The sequence below is a fragment of the Grammomys surdaster genome, unplaced genomic scaffold, assembly GCF_004785775.1.
Source record: "Grammomys surdaster isolate TR1022 unplaced genomic scaffold, NIH_TR_1.0 677, whole genome shotgun sequence".
NCBI classification, from domain to species: Eukaryota; Metazoa; Chordata; class Mammalia; order Rodentia; family Muridae; genus Grammomys; species Grammomys surdaster.
This window is the reverse complement of record NW_021605096.1, coordinates 82,553-105,464: the sequence shown is the minus strand read 5'-3', so window position 1 is coordinate 105,464 and position 22,912 is coordinate 82,553. Positions and strand designations below refer to the sequence as shown.

Genomic DNA, 22,912 nt, shown 5'->3' with positions numbered 1-22,912 from the left:
AGGCAGGCGTGAGGAGAGGTGTTTCCTTTTCCAGACTATGCAGACCCCTGGGGTGAGCGAAGGGTGTGAGGAACAGAGGGGATCCCACCCCTACACCCTCCCCTTTATTCCCATCTTCTTTAGGGGACTCTAGCCCTCCAGATCCAGTGTCCTCTCCAGAGTGGCCTTTCTGTTCCTGGTTGTCTCCCTGCTTCCGTCAGTACCAACCTTTGTGTTTCTCCTAGGAGCAGAGCCTTCGTCAGGGCCTCGTCCCTGATGACTCGATTTCCCTTCTGTGTGCAGTCTTGTTCAAGCTAACAGTAGATATTATTCATGTTTGTGTCTCAGTTTCCATATTTCTCATGAGACATAATTATGTGTTTCTTCTGCGAGGCGTCCACATTCCCCTCCGTGTAGTGTCTGGGAGTCACACCCCATCTTTCACAGTGAGAAGTCTCTCTTATTCTCTCTTCATTACCTAGGCATGTTTTCATTCATTCAGTTAGAGTGTGTTGGGAGTCTGCAGGAGGCTAAGAAGGGCTGGGTTTGGGAGGCAGGCAGGGAGGGGGCCCTTGGATTCCCACGGTCACTGGGAGACCACTGTTACGCAGTCTCAGATGAGCTGAGGGAGGTGAGGCGCTGTGACATGGGAGCTGTGACAGAGGTGGCAGTAGCTGGGCTTCCTGAGCGAGGTCATGTAAAACTCAAACCAGACCTTCCAGGCCTGCATGGCTGCCCCCTCTATTTCCTCAGCCTTGTGGGTTTTGGACAGTCTCACGTAGATGAGGCTGGTTTTGAAATCATGATCTTCCTAATCCCATATCCCTATGCCTGACTCTTGCTCAAACTTTAAAACAAAGGAAAACAAACAAATGCTTTTTTTAGACAACAGTCCCACTATGTATTAAGATTTGGCTGGCCTGCAGCTTTCTATATAGACCAGGCTGGCCTGGTCTGAGATCAGGTCACTCTGCTCTGAGATCCTGCCTTTCTGCCTTTGCCTCTTTTCAAACGCTGGGATTAAAGGTATGCACCATTATTAAATAAACATACTTTTGACTTAAAACTAATTTTTTTTCAGAGAGAGGGTTTCTCTATGTAGCTGTCCAGAACTCACTCTGTATACCAGGCTGGCCTTGAACTTAGAGATCCTCCTGGCTCTTCCTCTTGAGTTCTGGGATTAAAGGCATTTTGTCAACTACTTGACAAACAAATATACTTTTTAAATGACATTTATTTTTATATGTGTGTGTCATAGAACATGTGAGGAGATCAGAGGACAGCTTGCAGAAGTTGGTTCTCTCCTCTCTTCTAGCATGTGGGTCCCAGGGATCAAACAAAGGATGACTTGGTGGCCAGCACCTTTACCCATCTTACCTGTCCTCTTGATGTATCTTTTTTTTCCACCTGAGGCAAGCCCTTACTATGTAGCCCTGGCTATCTTGGAACTTACTCTGTAGACCAGACTGTCCTCGAATTCACAGAGATCTGTTTGCCTCTGCCTCGAAAGTGCTGGGATTAAAGGCATGCACCACTACACTCAACCTCTTGGTGTGTCTGGATACATTGGGTTCTTTTCTATTTCTGAACCTTTGTATACACTGTTCCCCCTTCCTGGCACTCTTGTGAATGTTGCTTCTTGCCTTGGCTTAAATGTCCCTTCTTTTAGAGGTGGCCTCCTTGACCATGTCCCCTAAGACCCCCCCCATATTTCCCACATTGCTGCTCACTGCCATGTAACCCACGTGGTTACTTTGTTATTTTTGCCTCTGTGATACTTAACGGTATCTGAGTTTGCTTTTTTGTTTACTTTGTTTTCCCAACAAGGCTGTGCACTAACACCCCTCCCTGGTTTTGTGTGCTGCACAGTGCTGGTTATGTAGCAGACACTCGTGAACGCTTGTGGAGCTGATCCCTCATGTGTGTTCTCATTGCTTCTGCAGCAAGCCTCTACTGTTCCCTCTGTCCCTATGACAAAATGCCTGAGACAAGAGAAGGCAGGCTGTATTTTCTACGGAGGAAAGCTGTGTTTTCTGTGCTTTTGGAGGCCTCCGTTCAAGGTCATTTTGTGCCTCCTGTGACACAGAGCATCAAGGCAGGGAGAGTGTGGCCCAGGAGGCTGCTCACCTCATGGGAGGGAGGACACAGGGTATCAATAGCCCTTCAAGAGCCCTCTCCAAAGATGTCTCTGCCTTGCCTCCTGAAAATGGTCCACCACTTCCCAGTAGAGCCATGACTTTGGAGGGGGGAGGGGCTTTAAGATCCAAATCATAAGAGTGGTATAGCTTTAGCTTATCTTCCAGGTCTCTGAGACTCAAATCCTGGCAGGCCACATGTCTGTTGAGTGCTCTAGGACAAGCAGCATCCTCTCCTGGGTTTTTCTCCCCTTGTGGACGGTTCACACTTATGGATGGTTCACACTTGTGGACAGTTCACACTTGTGGACGGTTCACACTTGTGGAGGCTGCCTGCACTCCTTGGCTGGTGGTCTTTTCTCCACCTGCAGAGCTTGGCTGTCTTCCCTCTACTTCTGCCTCACATTGCTTGCTCTTACTAGCTTCCCTTTCACTGCTCACCCAGATCATCCAGAATAATACTTCTGTCTAGAGACCCTTCTCTTAGTCTCATTTGCAAAGCCTGTTTTGTCATGGAAGGCATATATTTATGATCCCCTGAATTTAGCTGTGACTGTCTTTGGGTGGTGGTGTTCAGCCTGAAACCCCAGACCCCCAGGTCGGCTTGCTGAGTGTGGCCAGCATTCAGGCATCCTGGCTACTGTTGTGGCATCTGGGGGTCTGACCATTTCTTTTTGCTGCAGGATGAGATCGAGGAGCTACGGGCTGAGATGCTGGAGATGCGGGATGTCTACATGGAGGAAGACGTGTACCAGCTGCAGGAGTTGCGGCAGCAGCTGGACCAAGCCAGCAAGACCTGTCGCATCCTGCAGTACCGACTTCGGAAAGCTGAGCGCCGCAGCCTCCGCGCTGCCCAGACAGGCCAGGTTGATGGAGAACTCATCCGTGGTCTGGAACAGGACGTAAAGGTCAGTCTGGGGTCTTCGCCAACCTTAATAGGTGCCCTTGTTGGGTGGTTGGATCATAAACCCCATTGGGGATCCAGGTTAGGCCTCAGGCTTACTGCTTGCCTTGAGCAAATTATCCTGCCTCTCTGGGCCTCAGTTTTCCCATCTTCAAAGTGGGGACCCCTGGGGATCGGCAGGTCCTCCAAGTGGGAGATCCAGAAAATGGTATGACAAGAACCCTCCTGAAGCAGCAAGAGGTTGTTTCTTGTGTGTTGGCCTTGTGTGTGGCCTTGGCCTCTGAGGAGCCCCTACTTGTGGTCCCTGCTCAGCTCCACAGGCTTCTTATGCTATCCAGAGATAGAAGGACTGCAGCTGAACCAGGATGGTTCAGAGCTGCGCTCCAGTGTACCTGGGCTTTGGGATTTTGATTTCCTCATCTGCAAAATGGGTATAAGGACATACAATCCAGGATATTGAAACTCTGGCTTAAGACACAAGAGGGAATGACGGTGACTAGCTATTATTACTGTGTCAGTTTTCCTTAGGTGGGAGCTGGGGTTCAGAGGAGAGAAGCACCTATCCAGGCTCATAAGTTAGGCTCATCCACCTCTCAGACCTCACTGCTGGACCCTGCTGCTCTCCACCCAAGGAGCAGGCGGGAATGGCCCCACTCAGACAGGTCAGAGATCCAGGAGACTAGTGGGGACCGTGGGCCAGCCTCTGCTCATAGAACTCAGTCCTGTGTGAACAGGGAACCAAGGGTGCTGTGACTGGTACCGAACTGGAAGGAGCCTAGGAATTATGCAGGGAGCCCAAGGGAGAAGAGGGCATGAGGCGGGGATGTTCTAGGATTCCCAAGGCTCCCCCCACCCCCAGGGCACACGGGCGCTGAGCCAGCCACACACTCCTGCTCCTGGAAGGCCCTGAGAATCCAGCCCTGCAAGGCATTCAGAAAGGACGCTGTGCATTCCGTGACCAGTGTTGATTTAGGAAGGCTGCGACTCCACGCAAGCCTGCGTACCTGTGTGGAGCCAGTTTTCTTGACTGCACACCAAGATCCTGTTATCTAAAAAAAAAAAAAAACCATAAACAAAATACGATTAAAAAAACAACAACCTTCCGGTTCCCTCATCGGTAAGAGACAGAGACAGAGGGAAAGAGTGGAGACGCTCAGGCGGATCTGCGGTTGGGCCCTGGTCTTTGAGGATTTCTGAGAGGAACCCTAGACAAGCCGACCAAGAAGGGGGGGGGGGGGCGCGGGCGGGGGGGGGGGCCCAGGGCGGGGGGGGGGGGGGTGGGGCCCAGCCCTCAAGGAGGAGGGGAAGGGCCCTTCTGTTGGGATTTGAACGAGCCAATCAGCATTTCCGCGCTTCTCCTGCCCACCCCCACAGCTGCAGCGATGAGCTCACGTTCTGGCTCTGCAGTAGCTGGCCGCACTGCTTTGCCATCACCCTTCGTCCCAGAGTGCTGAGAATGTTAGAGGCAATTATGGAGATCCTCAGAATGCTGATTTCCCTGGCTTCCCTTAGGCAGGCTGAGGGAACCAGGTGGAGAGGGACGGGGAGGGGTATGCCTAGGGATTCCTCTCCTGCTCTGCAGGCTCCTTGGCCCTGTGCCCTGCAGTGCTTTTGAGATCTGGTGGTTTTATTGAGCTGGTGTGTTATTAGTGAGATCCCCGACGCCACCCCAGAGAAACCCTCCCAGGCTCTTTCACTTTTTGCTGATCCACACAGTTAATGAGATCTCCGACCCTCAGCAGGGAGACTCTTTAGCACGAGGATGGTCTGGCCACTTTGTGGCTGTGTGGGCTTGGGTCAGCTGCTTCACATCTCTGATCCTGTTTTTCTATAGAGACTTTTATGAATAGAAAATGAAATTACCAAATAGAGTCCTGTATGTTAGGTGTGGCACCAGTCAGCGGAGCGCGTGATGGGAGGGGCCACGGCTGGGGGACTCTGGGGTCCACAGGAAGCCCCAGAACATGTCTGTAATATGTCCCCCATCCTTATATAAGGATACTCTGGCCTTGTCTCTGTGTCCTGGGTGATGTGCATCACTCCTCCTTAGAGCCTCAGTTTCCCTCTGTGTCAAACAGGGTGACACACCCATCCTGTGATTTTTGAGTTTGGTCACACATGCCTCAGGATTCTTGCCTGGCCTGGATTGCTGCTTATGGTTTCCATCTCTCTCCTTGAAGATCAGAGCCACAAGGACTTACTGCAATCCCAGGTTCAGAGCCCAGAGGCTGATCTACCCAGCTGCTGATGGCCTTTGGCAGGGACCGAGGCCAGCACTGTAAACAGTGACCTCATGACTGAGCACAGTTGTTTGTGCTTTAGGCATCTGCCTGTGCCGAGGCTGCCTCTCCTCTGTTTGTTTTCTGGCCCTCTCCTTAGGGTATAACTGCGGGGCTCAATGAGACAGGCACATGTGGCCCTTCAGGCTCTCTGGACATAGAAAGCCATGTTGGGACTTGCTGTTGACAGTCCCTTGTTCATAGTTTTATTCCTTCAAGCCCTCCTGCGGTATCAGAGTTGACCCATGCTTGGTACCTTCCTAGTCATGTGACCTTGGGCAACCACCCTTTCCTTTCTGGGAAAGTGGTCATAAAATATGTCCAGAGGGTGAGAAAAGCCTGTGCTCATGGCCTGGGGAAGACCTAACTGATTCTATATGTGACCTGTGAGAGCCCTGGGACCACTGGAAATCTGGACCGGGAGGTGACGATGGTAACCTTTCCTTCCTGACGTTCATGGAGGCTACAAGGCACTCAATGCAGGGATCTAAGCTTGTGGGCTCTCTTGTGTGGAATGCTGCAGCTTCCCAGGTAGGCCATGGAGAGACAGCGCTTCCTACCCCAATAGAAGCACGTTTGGGAAATGACCCTTGGCCCCAGTGACCCTCTTTGGACAGTGGGGCAGGGGCAGTGGAGGGGAGTGCCCTCCACCTAGCTAGGGCAGGTTCAGCTCCCATATATACTCCGATAGCCACTCCTCCTTTTTCATGTGCTGAGTCTTGATATGTTTGTTCATTCAACAAGCATTTATTAGGCATTCAGTCTGTGGTGAGCCCCGAGCTGCTGCTGCCAGGACACAAGTGTAAATGTATCTAGATATGCATAGCCCTGGTTTCTGTGGCTCACCACTTCCACCCTAGCACCAAGGTGAGATGAATGAATGGATGAATGAATGAATGGATGGATGAATGGAATGTTGGTGAGGACAGGGCTTCCTGAGTGACCTAATAGCCCCAAATTGGGAACGATAGCCTTAAGCCTGAGCCATGGTTCAATACAAAGAGGCAAAACAGTAATCGTGGGAATGCTTTTGTGGCTCAGTAGACACAGTGCTTGCCTAGTAGGCACAAAGCCCTGGGTTGGTCTTCAGCACTGCATAGACTCAGCAAGGTGGCATAGGATTAGCACAGCATTTGGGAGCAGAGACAGGAAGATCAGAAGTTCAAGGCCATCCTTGGCTAGTAGCAAGCTCGAGGTTCTCCTTGGGAGGAAAACTTTTTGTGTCCCTGGAGATGTCGTTGAGAGGGAGAATGCTTGCCTAGTGTGCCCAAAAGCCCAACCATTCCCAGCACAGCCTAAAAATCAAAATCCTTGTGTAGATGGCTCTTTGACCTTGTGCCTTTGAGCTGCACTGTGTGCTCTTAAATGTTTAACACAATCAAAAATAGGTCAAGAAACTATGAAATAAATACAACTTCTGTAATACAGTAAATAGACTGAATTATTTAAAAACAGGAGTAACTAAGAAGCTTTGTATATTTGAGCACCGTCTGGATTCCAGCCTCCACTCAAGCAAGCCCTGATGCTGCCGTTTGCCCCCTCTAGCAGCCCCAGGAACAGTGATCTACCCATCTACTGCTGACCAGACTCAGGCTCCAGATGGCCAGAGTTCTGGCACTGGGTTTGAATTGAGTTTTCTTCTCTGCAAAATCTTTTTTTTTTTTAATTGAAGGGTAGGGAAAGCTTTGTGGCCCACAGTGGCTACAGGGGAGACTTGTGGGTCTCCGTCTGACATCCTCAGAGATCTCCAGGCTGGAGGGAACAGTGGACTGAGGAGAGAGGAGAGCTGTGCCCAATTTCTTCTCAACTGTTATTTTTCCTGGCCTTTCCTGAACACTACTGCCAAAGGGGTCTGTGCTGAGTTGGGCTTGGGCCCAGGCAGAGGGCAGAGCCAGCCAGGGAGGGCCTCTTCCCTTCCAGAGGGAGGGAGGCACATGGTCATTTCCGACATTGGCAGCCTTGGGTGCTGGATTGTCTGTGCCACACTGGCCTTGCCAACAAGGGCTTCAGGCTCCTGGGGGTCTCTGGCTATGCTGGCTCCTCTAAACCCTAGGGAGACCCAGCCCAGCCCAGGCATGCTCATTGTGTGTGACCCTGAGAAAGTCACATCTGCTCTGACCTTCAGTAGCTAACATTAAGTCCGACTCAGTAGGTGGTGTTAGCAGGACCCAGCCTACCTGGGGAGTAGCACTTAATTTGCATATACCAGCTCAGGAGAGCTTACTTCACTCCACCTCAGCCCCTTGCCTTGCCTCCCTATACCCAGCAGCAGGGCTAGGACAGAGGGGATCCTCCGGATTTTAGGGTGCTTTTCCTGCTGAGCCTGGACCTGGGACTGGAGATTGATGTTCTGTTAGCCGCCTCTAAGGGATGGCTTGGCCACTTGCCCAGCCTTTGTCATTCTAGCATGTTCTTTATCCCAGAACAGGCCTCAGGGTCACTGTGACCTCCAGCAAATCATGCCTGTCTCTGAACCTCGGTTCCTAGGAGCAGCAGCCACGAGTCACCAGACACTCACTGTGGCAGACATCGGCTGAAGGCTTTGTAAGCAATAGCTGATGTGACTCTGCTGTTGGCCCTGAGATTGTCCTTCTACTGCTGTGCCCATTTTATACGTCATGAACACTGAGGCACAAGGCCAGGAAATGACTTGCCAAGGATCACATGCTGCCCATTTTGTGCTGGGCTTCCAAACCAGCTCTCTTCCCTTTCAGGCTCTTGTGAAGCAGGGCTGGGAATACTGCTTAGTGGTAGAGCAATTGCCAGAGAGAAGCAAGGCTGGGTTCGGACTCCAGCACAGGTCTGGCTGAATATAAAGGCACCTTTAAGAACTAGACAAGATCAGCCGGGCGGTGGTGGCGCACACCTTTAATCCCATCCCAGCACTTGGGAGGCAGAGACAGGCAGATTTCTGAGTTTGAGGCCAGCCTGGTCTACAGAGTGAGTTCCAGGACAGCCAAGACTATACAGAGAAACCCTGTCTCGAAAAACCAAAAAAAAAAAAAAAACTAGACAAGATCATCACAGCTTTGAGGAAGAAACATATTGGGAGCTGGGGTGCCTGGGTTTGGGTTTGGATCTGTCAGTTCCCTAGATTCATGGCTCTTGGTGAGTCTTAGGGCCTCTCTGCTAGGTGAGGGTGAAGAGGTAACTGTAACTGAGGTGGGATGCTCACCGAGACTCGATGTGTGTCCTCCCGCTTGAACACACCCTCTCTCTCTCTCCCACCCTGGCTCAGGTCTCTAAGGACATCTCCATGCGGCTTCACAAGGAGCTGGAGGTGGTGGAGAAGAAGCGGATGAGGCTGGAGGAGGAGAACGAAGGGCTTCGACAGAGGCTCATTGAGACAGAGCTGGCCAAGCAGGTGCTACAGACGGAGCTTGATCGTCCCAGAGAGGTGAGGGCTGAAGCCCAGCTGGGGCAGGTGCGATGCGCATCCCTGCCTGTTGCCGTGGACTGAGACGGGCACCCTTGTGCCTTAACGGTGCTGTGTCTCCATCCACCCTTCCAGCATGCATTTGCTGAGCACCTAATCTGTACTCAACCCTGGTTACTCTCTTGAGATTATCAGAGGGTATGTTGGGCAATGCACAGCATGTGCCTGGCTCTGTGCCTCAGTTTCCTTATGTATGTATAAGGTTTGGCAGTTGTTCCCTGGTCACTGACAGGGCTATTGGCTAGCTTGTGTGGAGACATTTTAGGGACTACTGTGCTGTGGCCACTTGATTTGAAAAGGATGTTAGGCCTGTGTCTCCCACTTCTGTCTCTGAATGTGACTTCCAGACCCCATGTCCCCAGTCTTGGTTGATGTCAGCCCCTCCTCCTGCTGTACCTTCTCGAGCTGTGTGTTGCACTCACATAAGGACAGTTTTTCTCAGAAACCTCCGAAAAGGCCCAACAAAGCTGTGGACATTCCGTGGCTTAGCAAACAGCATCCGTCCAGGATGAGTGAGGCAGGTTCTCAAGGTCATGCAGGCTGCAGGGGACTTCACAGTGGAAAGCCATCAGCCCAGGTGATGCTTAAAGCCTGGGTAACTCCTGGTTCCTGGTGGGGTCAGTAGTACAAACACTAGGTGGCCTCTGGCCCCAGTGGCATAGCTGCTGGCCCTCAGCTGGTTGGCTGTCCAGGAGGCATCCCAGGCTGTACATTCTTCTGGGGCACCCACCTGCTTCCCAGAAACCCAGCATGCCAGAAGTTCAGGACTGAGACATCACAGTCTCCAGGGCAGAGCAGTCCTGTTTCTGTCCTCCCCCTGGGCACGTTGGTGCTATGGGCCAGTGCCACGTAGGGTGGAGAGAGGAGGAGCTGCCCTGAGGGTTGCTCTGGAGCTGGGTGGGAGGCTTCCTGCTGGCTGCCGGCTGCCTATGCACTGGGTAGCATCACACACAATCTTGTCTCTTTCATCTCTGATGGTGAAAAGGAGGGACGTTACAAAGCCCGTTTGTTCTTCCTGCACAGGTAGAGAAACCGAGGCTCTCAGCTGCAGCTTGTTGAGTTTGCCCCAGCCTTTCCTCAGTAGACATGTCTGAAGCCACTTCTCCCTCCAAGTCCCAGCTTCTTCCTCTGTGGTGTCAGTATGCAAATAGTACCAGCTTAAGGGGCCGTTTTGGATCACTAAGAAGTTTGTGCAACCAGAGGAATGCAGCCCAGTAGTAGAGCATGTGCTTGGCACATGAGAGTCTCTGGGTTCAAGCCTTAGGGCCAAAAGCAAAGGGTCAATATTGTAAACTTCCCTTTATCTGAGATCCCTAGAGTAGTGAGATCCGTAAGACAGGGAGCAGAGCTGCTGGGCAGGGGAGGAGGAGCGGGCTCACTGTTTACGGGCTTAGGGGTGGGAATAGAGTTTTAGTTTGGGATGATGAAAGGGTTTTGGAGGCAGATTGTGCATGTGCTCTAAGCAGGGGTGTGTTGTTGCTACCTACTGTCCCAACACCTGGGAGACAAAAGCAAGAGCCTTAGGAATTCCGGTCATTTTAGCTAGATAGTGAGTTTGAGGCCCCCCTGGGGTCTGTGAGACCCTGTCTTTAAAAAAGGGCCTGGGTTTAATCTCTAGCACCCAGAAAAACAAAAATAAAGGTCAAAAAATGGTAACTCTAATGTTTAATATATTTTCCGTAGTAAAATAGAGTGTTTAAAATGATACATTTAGCCAGACAATGGTGGCGCACGCCTTTAATCCCAGCACTTGGGAGACAGAGGCAGGAAGATTTCTGAGTCCGAGGCCAGCCTGGTCTACAGAGTGAGTTCCAGGACAGCCAGGGCTACACAGAGAAACCCTGTCTCGAAAAACAAACAAACAACCCCCCCCAAAAACCAAATAAAATGATACATTTATATTATCTAACCTTTACCACATGTTTAAAAGTAGAAAAATGAGCACTGATATGAGAAGCTCCCCAAGGTTTGCTGTAAACCAGGGAAGGAGACTGTGAAGCTAGGCCAGGTGATTGATCGGGGAGGGTCTAGGGCTGCTCGAGATACAGAGTATGTCTGTGTGTGTGTGTGTGTCTGTATGTATATATGTGTGTGTGTGTATATATGTCTGTATGTGTATATATATGTGTGTATATATGTGTATGTGTATATGTATGTGTGTGTATGTGTGTATATATACTTGTCTGACTATGTACCATGTGTGTCCAGGTGCCTGCAGAGGCCAGAAGATGGCATTGGGCAGAGCCAACTGGGCTCTGTGATTTGAGGCCAGCCTGGACTACAATGTTAAGACTTTCTCAAAAACAAAAGAATAAAATAAAAAGAGGACTGTACTGTAGCTCAGTTGGTAGAGTGCTTACCTAGGATGAATGAGCACCTGAATTCAATACGCAGTTCCAAGTAAAATGCCCATGGCTCCACACACCTGTAACCCCGGCACCCTGGAGATAGAGACATGGTGGTTAGAAGCTTGGAGTCAGCCTGGGGTACATAAATGTGCGGAACACCTGGGATACATGACAGTGTCTCAAAAGAAAGTACTTAAACTAGGCATGATGAGAACTTCTATAGTCCCGTTACAGAGACGCCTGCGGGAGAAGATGGCTGAGGTCTGGGTATCCAAAAGCTGCTGGGGTAGTATAGTAAGACCCTGTCTTAAAAAGCAAAACAAAATGTGATTGTACTTAGGCATTACTTGTGAGATTAATTTTTACAACATTTGAAACTTTATTTCATGTATGTGTGTGTATATCTGTGTTTGTCTGTCTGTCTGTCTCTGTGTCTGCATATATGCTCCACAGTAGGCATGTGGAGGTCAGAGGACAACTTGAAGCAGTTGGTTCTCTTCTTCCACACCGTGGATCCAGGTATCCAACTCGGGTCATCAGGGCTGGTGGCAGGTGCCTTTACCCACTGGGTTGTCTCACCATGCCTGCTTGTGGACTTTAAATGTAAATTTTAGTGTAAAGAGCCCAGAATGGACTCTGACACAGAGTAGGCACTGAAGAAACCCCTTCTCACTCCTGGGAAACAGATGTCTGAAGCCTGGTGTAACCTCCTGGCGCTTGGTGCTGGCTCCAGAGCCTGTTTATTTGCCGTTTGCCCTCTCCTCCTCCCTCTTCCTCCTTCCTGATGGTTACTATGGAGACAAGGGTCCCTCAGCACTTCTGCCAGAGCTACAGTCTTATCCTTGGGATCCGCCTTTTCCATCCTGACAGGTTGATGAGGTGATGCTGTCACCAGGCTGGGAATGAGAGCCCCTGCCCTGAGCTAATGCTGTTGCTGTGGAGACAGCTCTTGGAGACAGAAGGGAGGTGGCGTGTCCCTACTGCTCTCTGCGGTGGCAGCATGGCCCAGCTGGGCTGCCGCTTCAGAATCTAACAGCAGCTGCCCCTTCGTCTCCACTAGCATCCCCCTTGTCTTCAGGCAGAAAGCCAGTGTGAGTGTGGCTTGTCCTGACATAGCCGCTGTGTCTGGGTGCTTACCCTGTGCCAGGCACAGCTCCTAGCCTTGCCCATGTGCCTTTGTGCCGTGTAACCCTCCGTTGTCCCTGCTTTGTAGGTGCTACTCCTCGGACATTTTAAAATCACAATTTAATTCAGTGATCACAGAACACACCATTTTACAGTTCAGTTTCATAGATTGGGCTGTTGTCATCAGCATGACCGAATTCCAGAAAGCTTCCATTACTCTTGTAAGTAACCCCACACCTGTTAGCAGTCTCTCTCCACCTCTTCTCCCTCTAGCCCCTGGCAACTGCTGGCCTGTTTTCTGTCTCTATTGATGTATCCAATCAGGAGATTGCATTAAAAAGGAATCAAGCAATGTGTGATCATTGGCCGTGGGCGTTACTACTTAAAACAAGGCATCCATGGAGGTTAGGCATCCGTGTTGAAGGACCTCGGTTTTTTTTTTTTTTCATGGCTGGGTAATAATCTGCTGTGTGGGTAGAGCGCCTTATATTTGATAAATATTTGGGTGGCTTCCGCTTTTCTGCTGTCAGATATAATGCTGCGATGGGCATTCATGTTCAGGTTTTTGTGATTCTGTATGTGTTTCTCTTGGGTATGTGTACAGGAGCAGAATTGTTGTCTATGGATGAGATGGGGGGATAAGTAGGAGACTCAAACCCTGGGCCCTAGTCTCCCACACTCACACTGACTCCTAACAGAGTTGCCGCTACTCTCCTGACTCATAGAGGGACTTTCCTAGAACCTACATCTGTGATTCCTCATCTGGATTTCCTCCTTGATGGGTGGGAAGAGCACCTCCACTTGGGGTTGAGCCTGGTTCTACTGCCGTGCAGTGTGTTCTGGCCTCAGTGCGTAAGCTGCCGAGCAAACCCAGCCAAGGAGCCACGTAGACCTGGGTATGGAATCTTGGCTTTGCTGTTTCCTTGAGAGTGACTGCCACCTTGGGCAGATGGCACAGCAGCTCGAGTGCTCTGTTTACAGAAAGGGAAAGTCAGTCCCTACGGCTCGGGGGTGTTTGTGAAGATTAAATGAGGCAGGCTGGGAAGCGCTCAGCATAGAATAGGCGCTTGCTAAATACAGCGTGTACTATTATCGTTTACCATCTCAACCAGCCGCTGGCTGTGGGCCTGGAGAAGCCTTTGCTGCCTCACACAGGGGCTCTCCCCACAGAGCTGGCAGCTGTACATGGAAGGAACCACGACGCTGACAACTGTTGAGTATTTTTCCTGGTTTTGGGGTGGCTGCAATGCTAAGAGACCTTGCTGACTAAGCATGATGTTCTGAGTTCAAACCTCCACAACCCACATAAAAAGTTGGGCATGATCCCAAGCAATCCTGTAACTCTGGCACTGAGGGAACAGGAGGACAGCTTGGGTTTGCTCGCTTCCAGGCCTGGTGGGAAACCTTGTCTCAAAGGAGCAAGGAGACAAAGCAGGGCACCCAACATCCTGACTTCTACGTGTGTTACAAGAGTGTGCGCATACACCGTACCCATATATTATAGTACATACACACGCTGTACAATTTAAATTTTAAAACATTTTTCTCCACCCAAGTGGGGGTCTCTCCAGGGACTCTGTGGCTTGTCTGCCTGGCATTTTGGCCATGCTGCAAGGACTCTAAAGTTATCCCCCAACCCAGGTCCCCTTTATGGTCAGTTCTGTGCACACAGCAGTCTGGTTTCAGTGAGACTTACATGGACACCCCTCCACATTTGGTGAGTCAGCAGCAAGGAAGCACAGGAGGTGTTGAGGACAGAGGGACAAAGTTTAGACAGCTCTCTCCTGAATTTAGGGCACACTGTCTGGAAGCTTCTGAGGAAGACAGACCCCAGGCTTGTGCTGGGCCAGGGTTTCTCAGAGGACTCGCCCAGGCTGCTCACAGTGGCTCCTGGAGAGGTAGGGAATCTGCCTTTGAGCTGTGTCTTCCTGGACTTTATGGCTTTATTCTCTTTGGTGTCCTGGTACACCATCCACAGGCCTAGAGCCAGACAAAGGCTCTGACAGACCCTGGCTCCCTTAAGGATATAAGGCAGTTCCCCTGTCACCTGGCCAGCTGCCACTCAATAGAGGGTGGGTGGTCTTTGTGCTTACAGAGCCTGCCTTGATTTCCCTCCTAAGCTCAGGGCAGTGTAGGAGCCCAAATGGTCTCCATGTAGTGGGAGAGGGTCCAGTCCACGGCAGAATGATTGGAACCACCCTAGTGTGGTCCCCAAACCCAACCCCAGGCACGACTTCGAGCTCTGTCTGCTTCCATTATGTGAGGTTGCCACCTTAGCCTACCTGCTGGAAAGGCTTCTCAGAGAACATAGAAATGTCCATTAGGTGCTTCCCTGCCCACGGCAGATTCACAACAGTTAAAGAATGTGCTAAGCCCGGAGGAGAGTCCTTCTGAGGTTCTTGCAGTCCACTACTCTGGGATTCCTACTTGAGAGGTGAACACACACTTCCCATAGGACTTTCTGTGTACACACACATTGTTTTTTATGAATATGTGTAATGCTTCCTTAAATTTAAAAATGCAATGTAAACTTAATGAGGCAAAACTCCTCTTACCAAAGCTCAGAAACGCATACCTGGCATGACCCTGAGGAAGGTTCCAGCAAATTCTGGCTACACTGCCCACCCCCAGGGCAGGAATCTGGGGACCTCCTGTTCCCCTCTGTCCCTCTTTTGTGCTCTCTGAATCTTCATGTGACTGAGGAATCTCTTCAAAATGACAGCTCTAGTATAAACATATTCAAAATAATGAAAGCCTTCCCAAGCCACTCCCTTCTCATCTGCCTAACCTGGGATTAACAGTTTGCTTTGTGTTTTACTAGGTCTTTTTCTGTGTTTAACAATGTGCTTTTCTGTGTCTTTAAAAAATAAATAAAGATGGGCTTAGGTTGCACACAGGGTTTCTGTGATGTGCAGGATCCTGTTGCGTAGATACAGCCTCTTACAATGCCGGATGCTTTTGGGTTTTCTTCAGTCTGAAGTGCTTATTATTAAAAAAAAAAAAAAAATCACAGAGTCAAATAAGCATAGGAAGGAAAGAGAGCCCCAAATAGTACCATCTACTTCAACCTTAAACACAGGGCCAAAGGTTTAGAATGAGCTCCAGTTGGCAAAGATCCCTCAGGGAAGGAGAGTGGGGACAGCATAAAGGGGGCGTGGCTTTAGCTACTTGACATATGGCGTTGCTAGGTTTTTGTTGTTGTTTTTTTGTTTGTTTGTTTGGGTTTTTTTTTATCGTGGGGGGGGGGGAGTTTTTGTTTTTTGAGACAGGATTTCTCTGTGTATCCCTTGCTGTCCTTGAAGTCGCTCAGTAGAGCAGGCTGGCCTGGATCTCAGAGATCTGCCTGCCTCCGCCTCCTGAGTGTCAGGATTAAAGGCGTGCACCACCACCACCAAGCGGCAAATTGCGCTTTGTAACAAGACTATTTTTATGTTATGTGGGTGATCCTGCTTTGTCTTTCGATGGGGCTTGCTATGTAGTTCAGGCTCCCCTGGAACTCACTGCACACCAGGTTGGACTGGAATTTGCTATGAAGACAAGCTGGTCTTGAACTTGTGGCATCATTCCTGTTTCTGTTCCCAAGTTCTAGAATGACAGATGTGTGCCACTATGCTCAGCTTTCCAGTTTTCTGAGTGGCATTTTATTGAGATGTAATTCACATACTATGGAGTCTGCCTTCGCCCTTTTTATTTGCAATGCTGGGAACTGAGCCCAGGCCAGCCAGATGCTCTACTGTTGAGCTACATCCCTAGCCCAAGTTTGCCCTTTTAAGCTGCACAGTTAGTGGGTTGCACTGTTGTGTATCCATCCCTACTGTCTAAGTCCAGGACCTTTTTGTTACACCTTAAAGAAGCCTCGCACTTATTAGCAGCCACTTCCTATTCCCTCCTCCCCCAGCTCTGGGACACCATTAGTGTATTTTCCATCTTTGAGAATTTGCAAGGCCTGGACATTTTGTGGAAATGAAATGATGCTATGTGCCTGCTGTGTGACAAAACTTTTCCTGGGGAGACACAACACATATGTCTGTTCACCTCAGACAGAGATCCCATGACAAGCCAAAGTATGGCTACCACTATAGTCCAACATTGTGAAACAACAGATTTTATAGGAGTTACAGTACAGGTGAGGGGTTTCGTACAGGAACAGAAATGACTCACAGACAGTTGCATCACCAAGGCTCACCCCAGCACAGGTGACAGCTCACAAAAGCTGAAGACCTGGAGCATACTGTATAGCCTGTAGGCAGCTCAACAGGTTAGAGCGTGTCCTTTCTTACCGACTCAGGTCTAAACCTTTTCCAGGCAGTTTCTAGCAGCCAGACTGTTTTCTGATTCTTCCAGACAGGTGATCTGCTCTCAGAATCTTCTTTGCAGCTTTCCTCCTCTGAAAGTCTTCTTTGTAATTCAGCTTCACTTCATGAGAGAGAGAGACTCAGCTTTTAATGTTTATTCTAGCAGAAAAGGAGCCTAGTGAATCTGGTCAGTTTCAGGAACTTCCTGAACCTATTTTGAGTTGCCTTCTTGCATAAGGAATTTCCTATAGGGTGGAATGTTTTAAGCTGGGAGGAAATTGTTACACAACAGTACTTGCCATGCCAGGATGGCCTGGCCCACATGGTGTCTTCATGGTGCCCATGCTGCTTGGGCATCAGGACCTTGTTCCTTTAATGACTAAGTTTTTACTGCGTGGACACACCACAGTTTGTTCCTCTATTCCTATCTGGAGGCCATATTGGATTGGAGGCTTTATTTGTAGGTTACTTCCTTCCCTTCACAGAGTGTTCGGGCTTTGTGTCAGCCACTATCATGACCCCCAGTCATTTCTACTGGCTTTTTATATCATCTTATGGTGCATGTGTAATAGCTTGAACCTCTTGGGGTACTTAGATAGCTCAGTCTCTTTGCTTCCTTCCTGGGATCAGGGGACCTTGGTGGAGCTATGATCACCTAAGTCATGGATTCCTCGGTGTGTGGGTTCTCCAGAACCAATGGCACAGCCAAGGCACCACTCAACTTGTGATGGCAGGCCCAGTTCTCTCAGGCTGAGCCTGACCCAGAGCACCACCTCATCACTCCATGGGGGGTCTCCCTCTGAGCTCTCCCTTCCAGGACCTTGCCCTGGTACATCAGCTCTTGTGAGGGGCTTGTTTTGTGATCCCCCTTCTCAAGTCCTCTTTTGGTAGCCCGGTGTATTCAAAGTCATAACCACTTTCCTGCCTCATTTGTGTTCCCGAAGTTCTCACTTAGAGTTGGCTGAGAGGATGTGAAGACACCAGACTCATCAGATGGTGGTGGTGCTCGTCTCTAATCCCAGCACTGGCAGGCAGAGACAGGCAAATTTCCGAGTTCAAGGTTAGCCTGATATATACAGTGAGTTCCAGGATGGCCAGGGCTACACAGAGAAACCCTGTCATGAGAAGCCAACCAACAAAACAAAACCCAAAAGCAACCACTAATACAAAACAAAATAAAACAACAACTCCCCCTCCCCCCCCACCAGACTCAGCAAGGAACCCCGTGGCTCCCCAGCAGCCAGCCTAGCAATCTAGCAAATGAGCAACCCTATCTCAGAAAAACAGGATGAAATAATAGAGTTGTTCTGAACACACACCTGAGGCTGTCCTCTAGTCTCCACGTGCATGAAAACATATGCACACATGCATTTGTGTATGATTCACAGATGCTCACATATATGTACACATATGTACATCCATGCAGACACACTACATGATAGAGCCAACCTGCTTTCCTGGGAAGCTTCTTTAAATATCGATGGCTGAGACATAACCCCAGGCCACTTATTCCAGAATCTTTGATGTGGTGCCTGGACATTGGTGTTTTCTTAAATCCGCGGAGTGATTTTTCCCTGCATGCAGGCTGAAAGCCACTAGGCTAGCTCCATGCTGGCCCTAATCATAGATGTGTTTTCTCCTACCAAGCCTTTGGAACTCAAGCAAGAGCCGTGTCGCGAATTAGTCTAAGGTTGGCTTTGTATTTGCTATAGAACTCCAGTCAAGTCCCTTCCCCCTCTCTGTTTCGGCAAAACAGGGCTTGCAGGGATGGAGAGATGGCTCAGCAGTTAAGAGCCCTCCCTGCTCTTCCAGAGGATCCAAGTTCAATTCCCAGCACCACATGGCAGCTCACAGCCAACTGTAACTCCAGTTCCAGGAGGTCTGGCGCCCTCTTCTGGCTTCCGTAGGCACTGCACACGTGTGATGCACAAAGATACATGCAGGCAAAACACCCATACACATAAAATACAAATACATTTTCAACAAGGTTTGTTGTGTGTCAGCGGCTTGCCTACGGGGGTGGGGAATGAGAGGTGAGGGGTGGGAGTGAGCATGTATTTAAAGTCACCTGGGAGCATTTTCAGAAATCCAAGCGGGCAGCTCAGCTCTGAAAGTTGAGAGCAGCCTAACCGTGGTTTCAAACACTGCAGGAGTGAATCATCCTTCTCTTGGGAGGAAGCGTTCAATGGAATCATGCATCTAAGTGAATGACTTTTTAAACAACAAGTAACTTCAGCACTAATTATTGTAGCGTTTCCTCAAATCCCCCACTGCGTGGCTTGCGCCATTTTGCACTCATGCCAGCAACAAGTGAACCTTCTTGTTTAGCTAGAGCCTCACCAATAGGAGGTATTGTGAGATGGCCCAGGGTTTTGCCTAACCATTAGGGTGTGTTGTCAGGTGGCCCAGTGTTTTGCTTAACCAATAGTGTGTTTTGTGAGGTGGCCCAAGCTTTCACTAGTCTGATCAGTGAGGAGCACAGCCCAGTAGCTTTGATCTGGGTGTCTCCCTCCTGAGTGTCTTCTCAGTGTTAAGGCCTGCTAGTCTTCCTTTTGTAAACTTTTTTTTTTCCCTTCTCTGAACCTAGAGTCCCATGCACACTGGGCAAGCTCTATCGGTGAACTGTATCCCCTAGTCTTTCTGTCATCTTTTGATTGTGAGTTGAGGTCTTAAATCTGTTGCACTGGCAGGCGGGCCTTGAATTTATGATTCTCCTGCCTCACTGGGCCTGACTAATACGTTCTTTCTTGTGTTCCTAACCTGCTTTCCTATTGCAGACATTTCCTCCAGCTCATTGTCTTTTTTTAAACGTGTGTGTGTGTGTGCGTGCGTGCGTGCATGCGTGCGTGCGTGTCTGTCTGTCTGTCTGTCTGTGTCTCTAGGGATGGGATCCAGGGCGTTGTGCTCTGCCCCTGAGCTGCACAGGATGGTTTGCCTTCCTCTGTTTGGCGTTCCATGCAGTATTTGTGTAATCAATACATCGATTCCCCCCCTCCAACGCTTCCAGTCCTCGTTTGTTGTTAGTCTCTCTTGATCCTTCCTGAGTCTCCTGTGCTGTTTCTAGTTTTCTACCTGTATTTTGTTTGTTAGTATTCATCCTGTGTTCAAGGTCCTATGAAATGTCACTTCCTGTAAGGTGGAGACTTGCATGCAGTTTTAGGAAAAAGCCCCTTTGGCTGTGAAGGAGTAAGTCACATCAAAGAGCTGGCCTCAGCTGGAGCTAGTAGTCCTGTGGGGTAGAGGCAAGGGGGCCTGGGCTAGTCTCTGGGTGTGCATTCCACCCAGGGAGAGCATATAAAGCGCTCCCCCTAGCCAGTGAGCACCACTAAGAATGGTCCTCAGCTTGGCGGTCTTTCAGTCCTGAAGCAGGATGCCACAGCATCCTTGGCATCTCATTTGTCTAGTTCACTGCTATGTGCTCTACCCTCTGAGGTTTATCTGGGAAATCTCTGGTGAGTGGATGAAAGACAAGCGTCGGCTATGAAAACATACGTACAAGTGACATCTGGAGGGAGCAGGATGTATTTATATGTTTAGGAACGCATACATATGTACCAACAACATACATGTGCCAGTGAGTTTGAGAACTGGGGAAAGGGATACATAGGAAGAGTTAGAGGGAAGAAGGCAAAGGGAGAAAATGATGTAATCATAGTATAATATCGGGGGGAAGAGCACAAATTCTGATTTCCAGCCAACAGGATCACAATGGCCAGAGTGGGTGCAGTGGGGTACTGCACCCCTACGCCGGGGTGTCTAGTCATTTCCTCTAGTCCTTCTGGTCAGTCTGTCCTGAGCAAGGTGCTTGGTGATCCCTGGATCAGCCGTGGGAGCTGGTTAGCACACCTCAGTGTGACTCCGTCTTGTGATACCACTTTGGATGTGTGTCATCTTTGTGACCTTTCAGTCTGCTTTCTTCTTTCCCTTTAGCATTCCTTGAAGAAAAGAGGAACCCGGTCTCTAGGGAAGACAGATAAGAAGCCTACTCCACAGGTAGGTCCTCAGCACCCCCTTCACGCACCCTGCAGTTTGTAGTTTGGATGCTCAGACCAACTTTATGTGTCCTGGGTAGTCCCCAGAGGTCCCTATCCCTTCCCAGTGTCTCTCCTCCCCCAACCCCCATGCATTTTCTCAGCTCCCCATTTAGTTCCTCCCAGCCCACTCTGGCCCCGTCCTTAGACACTCCTGGACCCGCAAATTAAAAAGCCAAGGTGAGTCAGTTCCTCCGGTGCTTGATTGCCACCCAACAGATGCAAATCACTCCAGTTTTCGAGTCTGTTTCCTCATCCCTTCCTGTTCTGTGGGTTTGTGTAAGAACTGGATACAAGCACCATGTTGTGCACAGGCCAGGCCCAGAATCCTATTAGCAGCCAGGGTGCCAGGCATTTTTTGTGCGTTTTCCCATTTAAGAGTCATCATGTGAGAGAAATGCCTCTGCCCATTTTTATAGACGGGGCAGCTCTACCAGGAATGGTCATAGTCATATGTCGTCAGAATGTCACCTACTCCCAGACTTCCAGGATGTAGGTAGTGTGTCCTGGCCTCTTAATATCAATGTCCCCGCTCTCTATCCTGTGGCCTCCAGGCCTTGAGAGCCAAGCTGATTCACCCCTGTGTTGTCAGACAGTCACTGCACCCCAGAATCCTGTGGCTGGGTCCAAGCTGACACTAACCTTCCCTGATGCTGCCTGTCTCCGTGCCCATTGGACTGCAGGAGGATAGTGCAGACCTGAAGTGCCAGCTGCATTTTGCAAAGGAGGAGTCGGCCCTCATGTGCAAGAAGCTCACCAAGTTGGCTAAGGAGAATGACAGCATGAAGGAGGAGCTGCTCAAGTACCGTTCTCTCTATGGGGACCTGGATGCAGCCCTGTCTGCTGAGGAGCTGGCAGATGCTCCGCACTCCCGCGAGACTGAGCTGAAGGTGCACCTGAAGCTGGTGGAGGAGGAGGCCAACCTGCTGAGCCGGCGCATCGTGGAGCTGGAGGTGGAGAACCGGGGCCTGCGAGCCGAGATGGACGACATGAAGGACCACGGGGGTGGCGGGGGTCCCGAGGCCAGGCTGGCCTTCTCTTCTCTGGGTGGTGAGTGCGGGGAGAGCCTAGCCGAGTTGCGGCGCCATCTGCAGTTCGTGGAAGAGGAGGCTGAGCTGCTGAGGCGCTCCTCAGCCGAGTTGGAGGACCAGAACAAGTTGCTGCTGAACGAGCTGGCCAAATACCGCTCGGAGCATGAGCTGGACGTGACGCTGTCGGAGGACAGCTGCTCGGTGCTCAGCGAGCCGTCGCAGGAGGAGCTGGCAGCCGCTAAGCTGCAGATCGGCGAGCTCAGCGGCAAGGTCAAGAAGCTTCAGTATGAGAACCGCGTGCTCCTCTCCAACCTGCAGCGCTGTGACTTGGCCTCCTGCCAGAGCACACGCCCCATGCTGGAGACGGATGCTGAGGCTGGGGACTCCGCGCAGTGCGTGCCTGCCCCTCTGGGTGAGACGCTGGAGCCCCACGCCGGCCGGCTCTGCAGGGCCCGTGAGGCCGAGGTGCTGCCCGGCCTACGGGAGCAGGCCGCTTTGGTGAGCAAGGCCATCGACGTCTTGGTGGCTGATGCCAATGGCTTCTCAGTCGGCCTCCGCCTGTGCCTGGACAATGAGTGCGCTGACTTGCGATTGCACGAGGCGCCTGACAACAGCGAGGGCCCCAGGGATGCCAAGCTTATCCATGCCATCCTGGTGCGTCTGAGTGTGCTGCAACAGGAACTGAACGCCTTCACCCGCAAGGCAGATGTGGTCTTGGGGAGCTCTGGCAAGGAGCAGCCCGAGCCCTTTCCTGCTCTGCCCACCTTGGGCTCCCAGGGGCCTGCTAAGGAGATCATGCTGTCCAAAGACCTCGGCTCTGACTTCCAGGTAAGATGCCACAGGCCAGGGTCTTGTTACTTTTGTTACAAACATGTTCTGAGCCAGGCACATGACAGAGAAGGACAAAAACCCCATGTGCACAACTTCACAACTGTCCTGCAGGGAACAATCCTGACCGTCACCTAGAACATGACCAGCCCCGAGACAGCCCTGGTTGACCTCTGCTCGACAGGATAACTTCCTGGTTGTACCCATCTTTTAGCTTTATATAAATAGAATTCTATAGACCAAACTCATCAGTGCCTGGCTGTGTTCACTTAGCTGACTATTTGCTGTTGGGGGAGGGGAGGAGGGGGAATGTATTCATTCCCATCTAACTAGGAATAAGCCTGCTGCCGCAGCAAACTGCATTTACTATGGATGGAGATTGATTCTGAGCTCCTATCCTTTTGCTGGATTTTCCCCTTTTTCTCCCCTCCCCTCTCCTTCCCTCTCCTCTCCTCTCCTCTCCTCTCCTCTCCTCCCCAGCCCCCCCCCCCGGGGCGGGGGGCCCGCGCCCCCCCCCCCCC

General features: G+C 50.5%; 1 protein-coding gene across 1 annotated transcript in view; it reads left to right on the top strand.

Annotated features, from left to right (window-relative positions):
• Positions 1-22,912, top strand: part of Soga1 (suppressor of glucose, autophagy associated 1) — a 61,658-nt gene that overhangs the window by 15,655 nt on the left and 23,091 nt on the right. The window contains exons 2-5 of the mRNA XM_028782030.1: positions 2,798-3,022; positions 8,536-8,694; positions 20,432-20,494; positions 21,216-22,391. Of these exons, the coding sequence (XP_028637863.1) occupies positions 2,798-3,022; positions 8,536-8,694; positions 20,432-20,494; positions 21,216-22,391 (1,623 nt within the window). The remainder of the gene's footprint in view (positions 1-2,797; positions 3,023-8,535; positions 8,695-20,431; positions 20,495-21,215; positions 22,392-22,912) is intronic.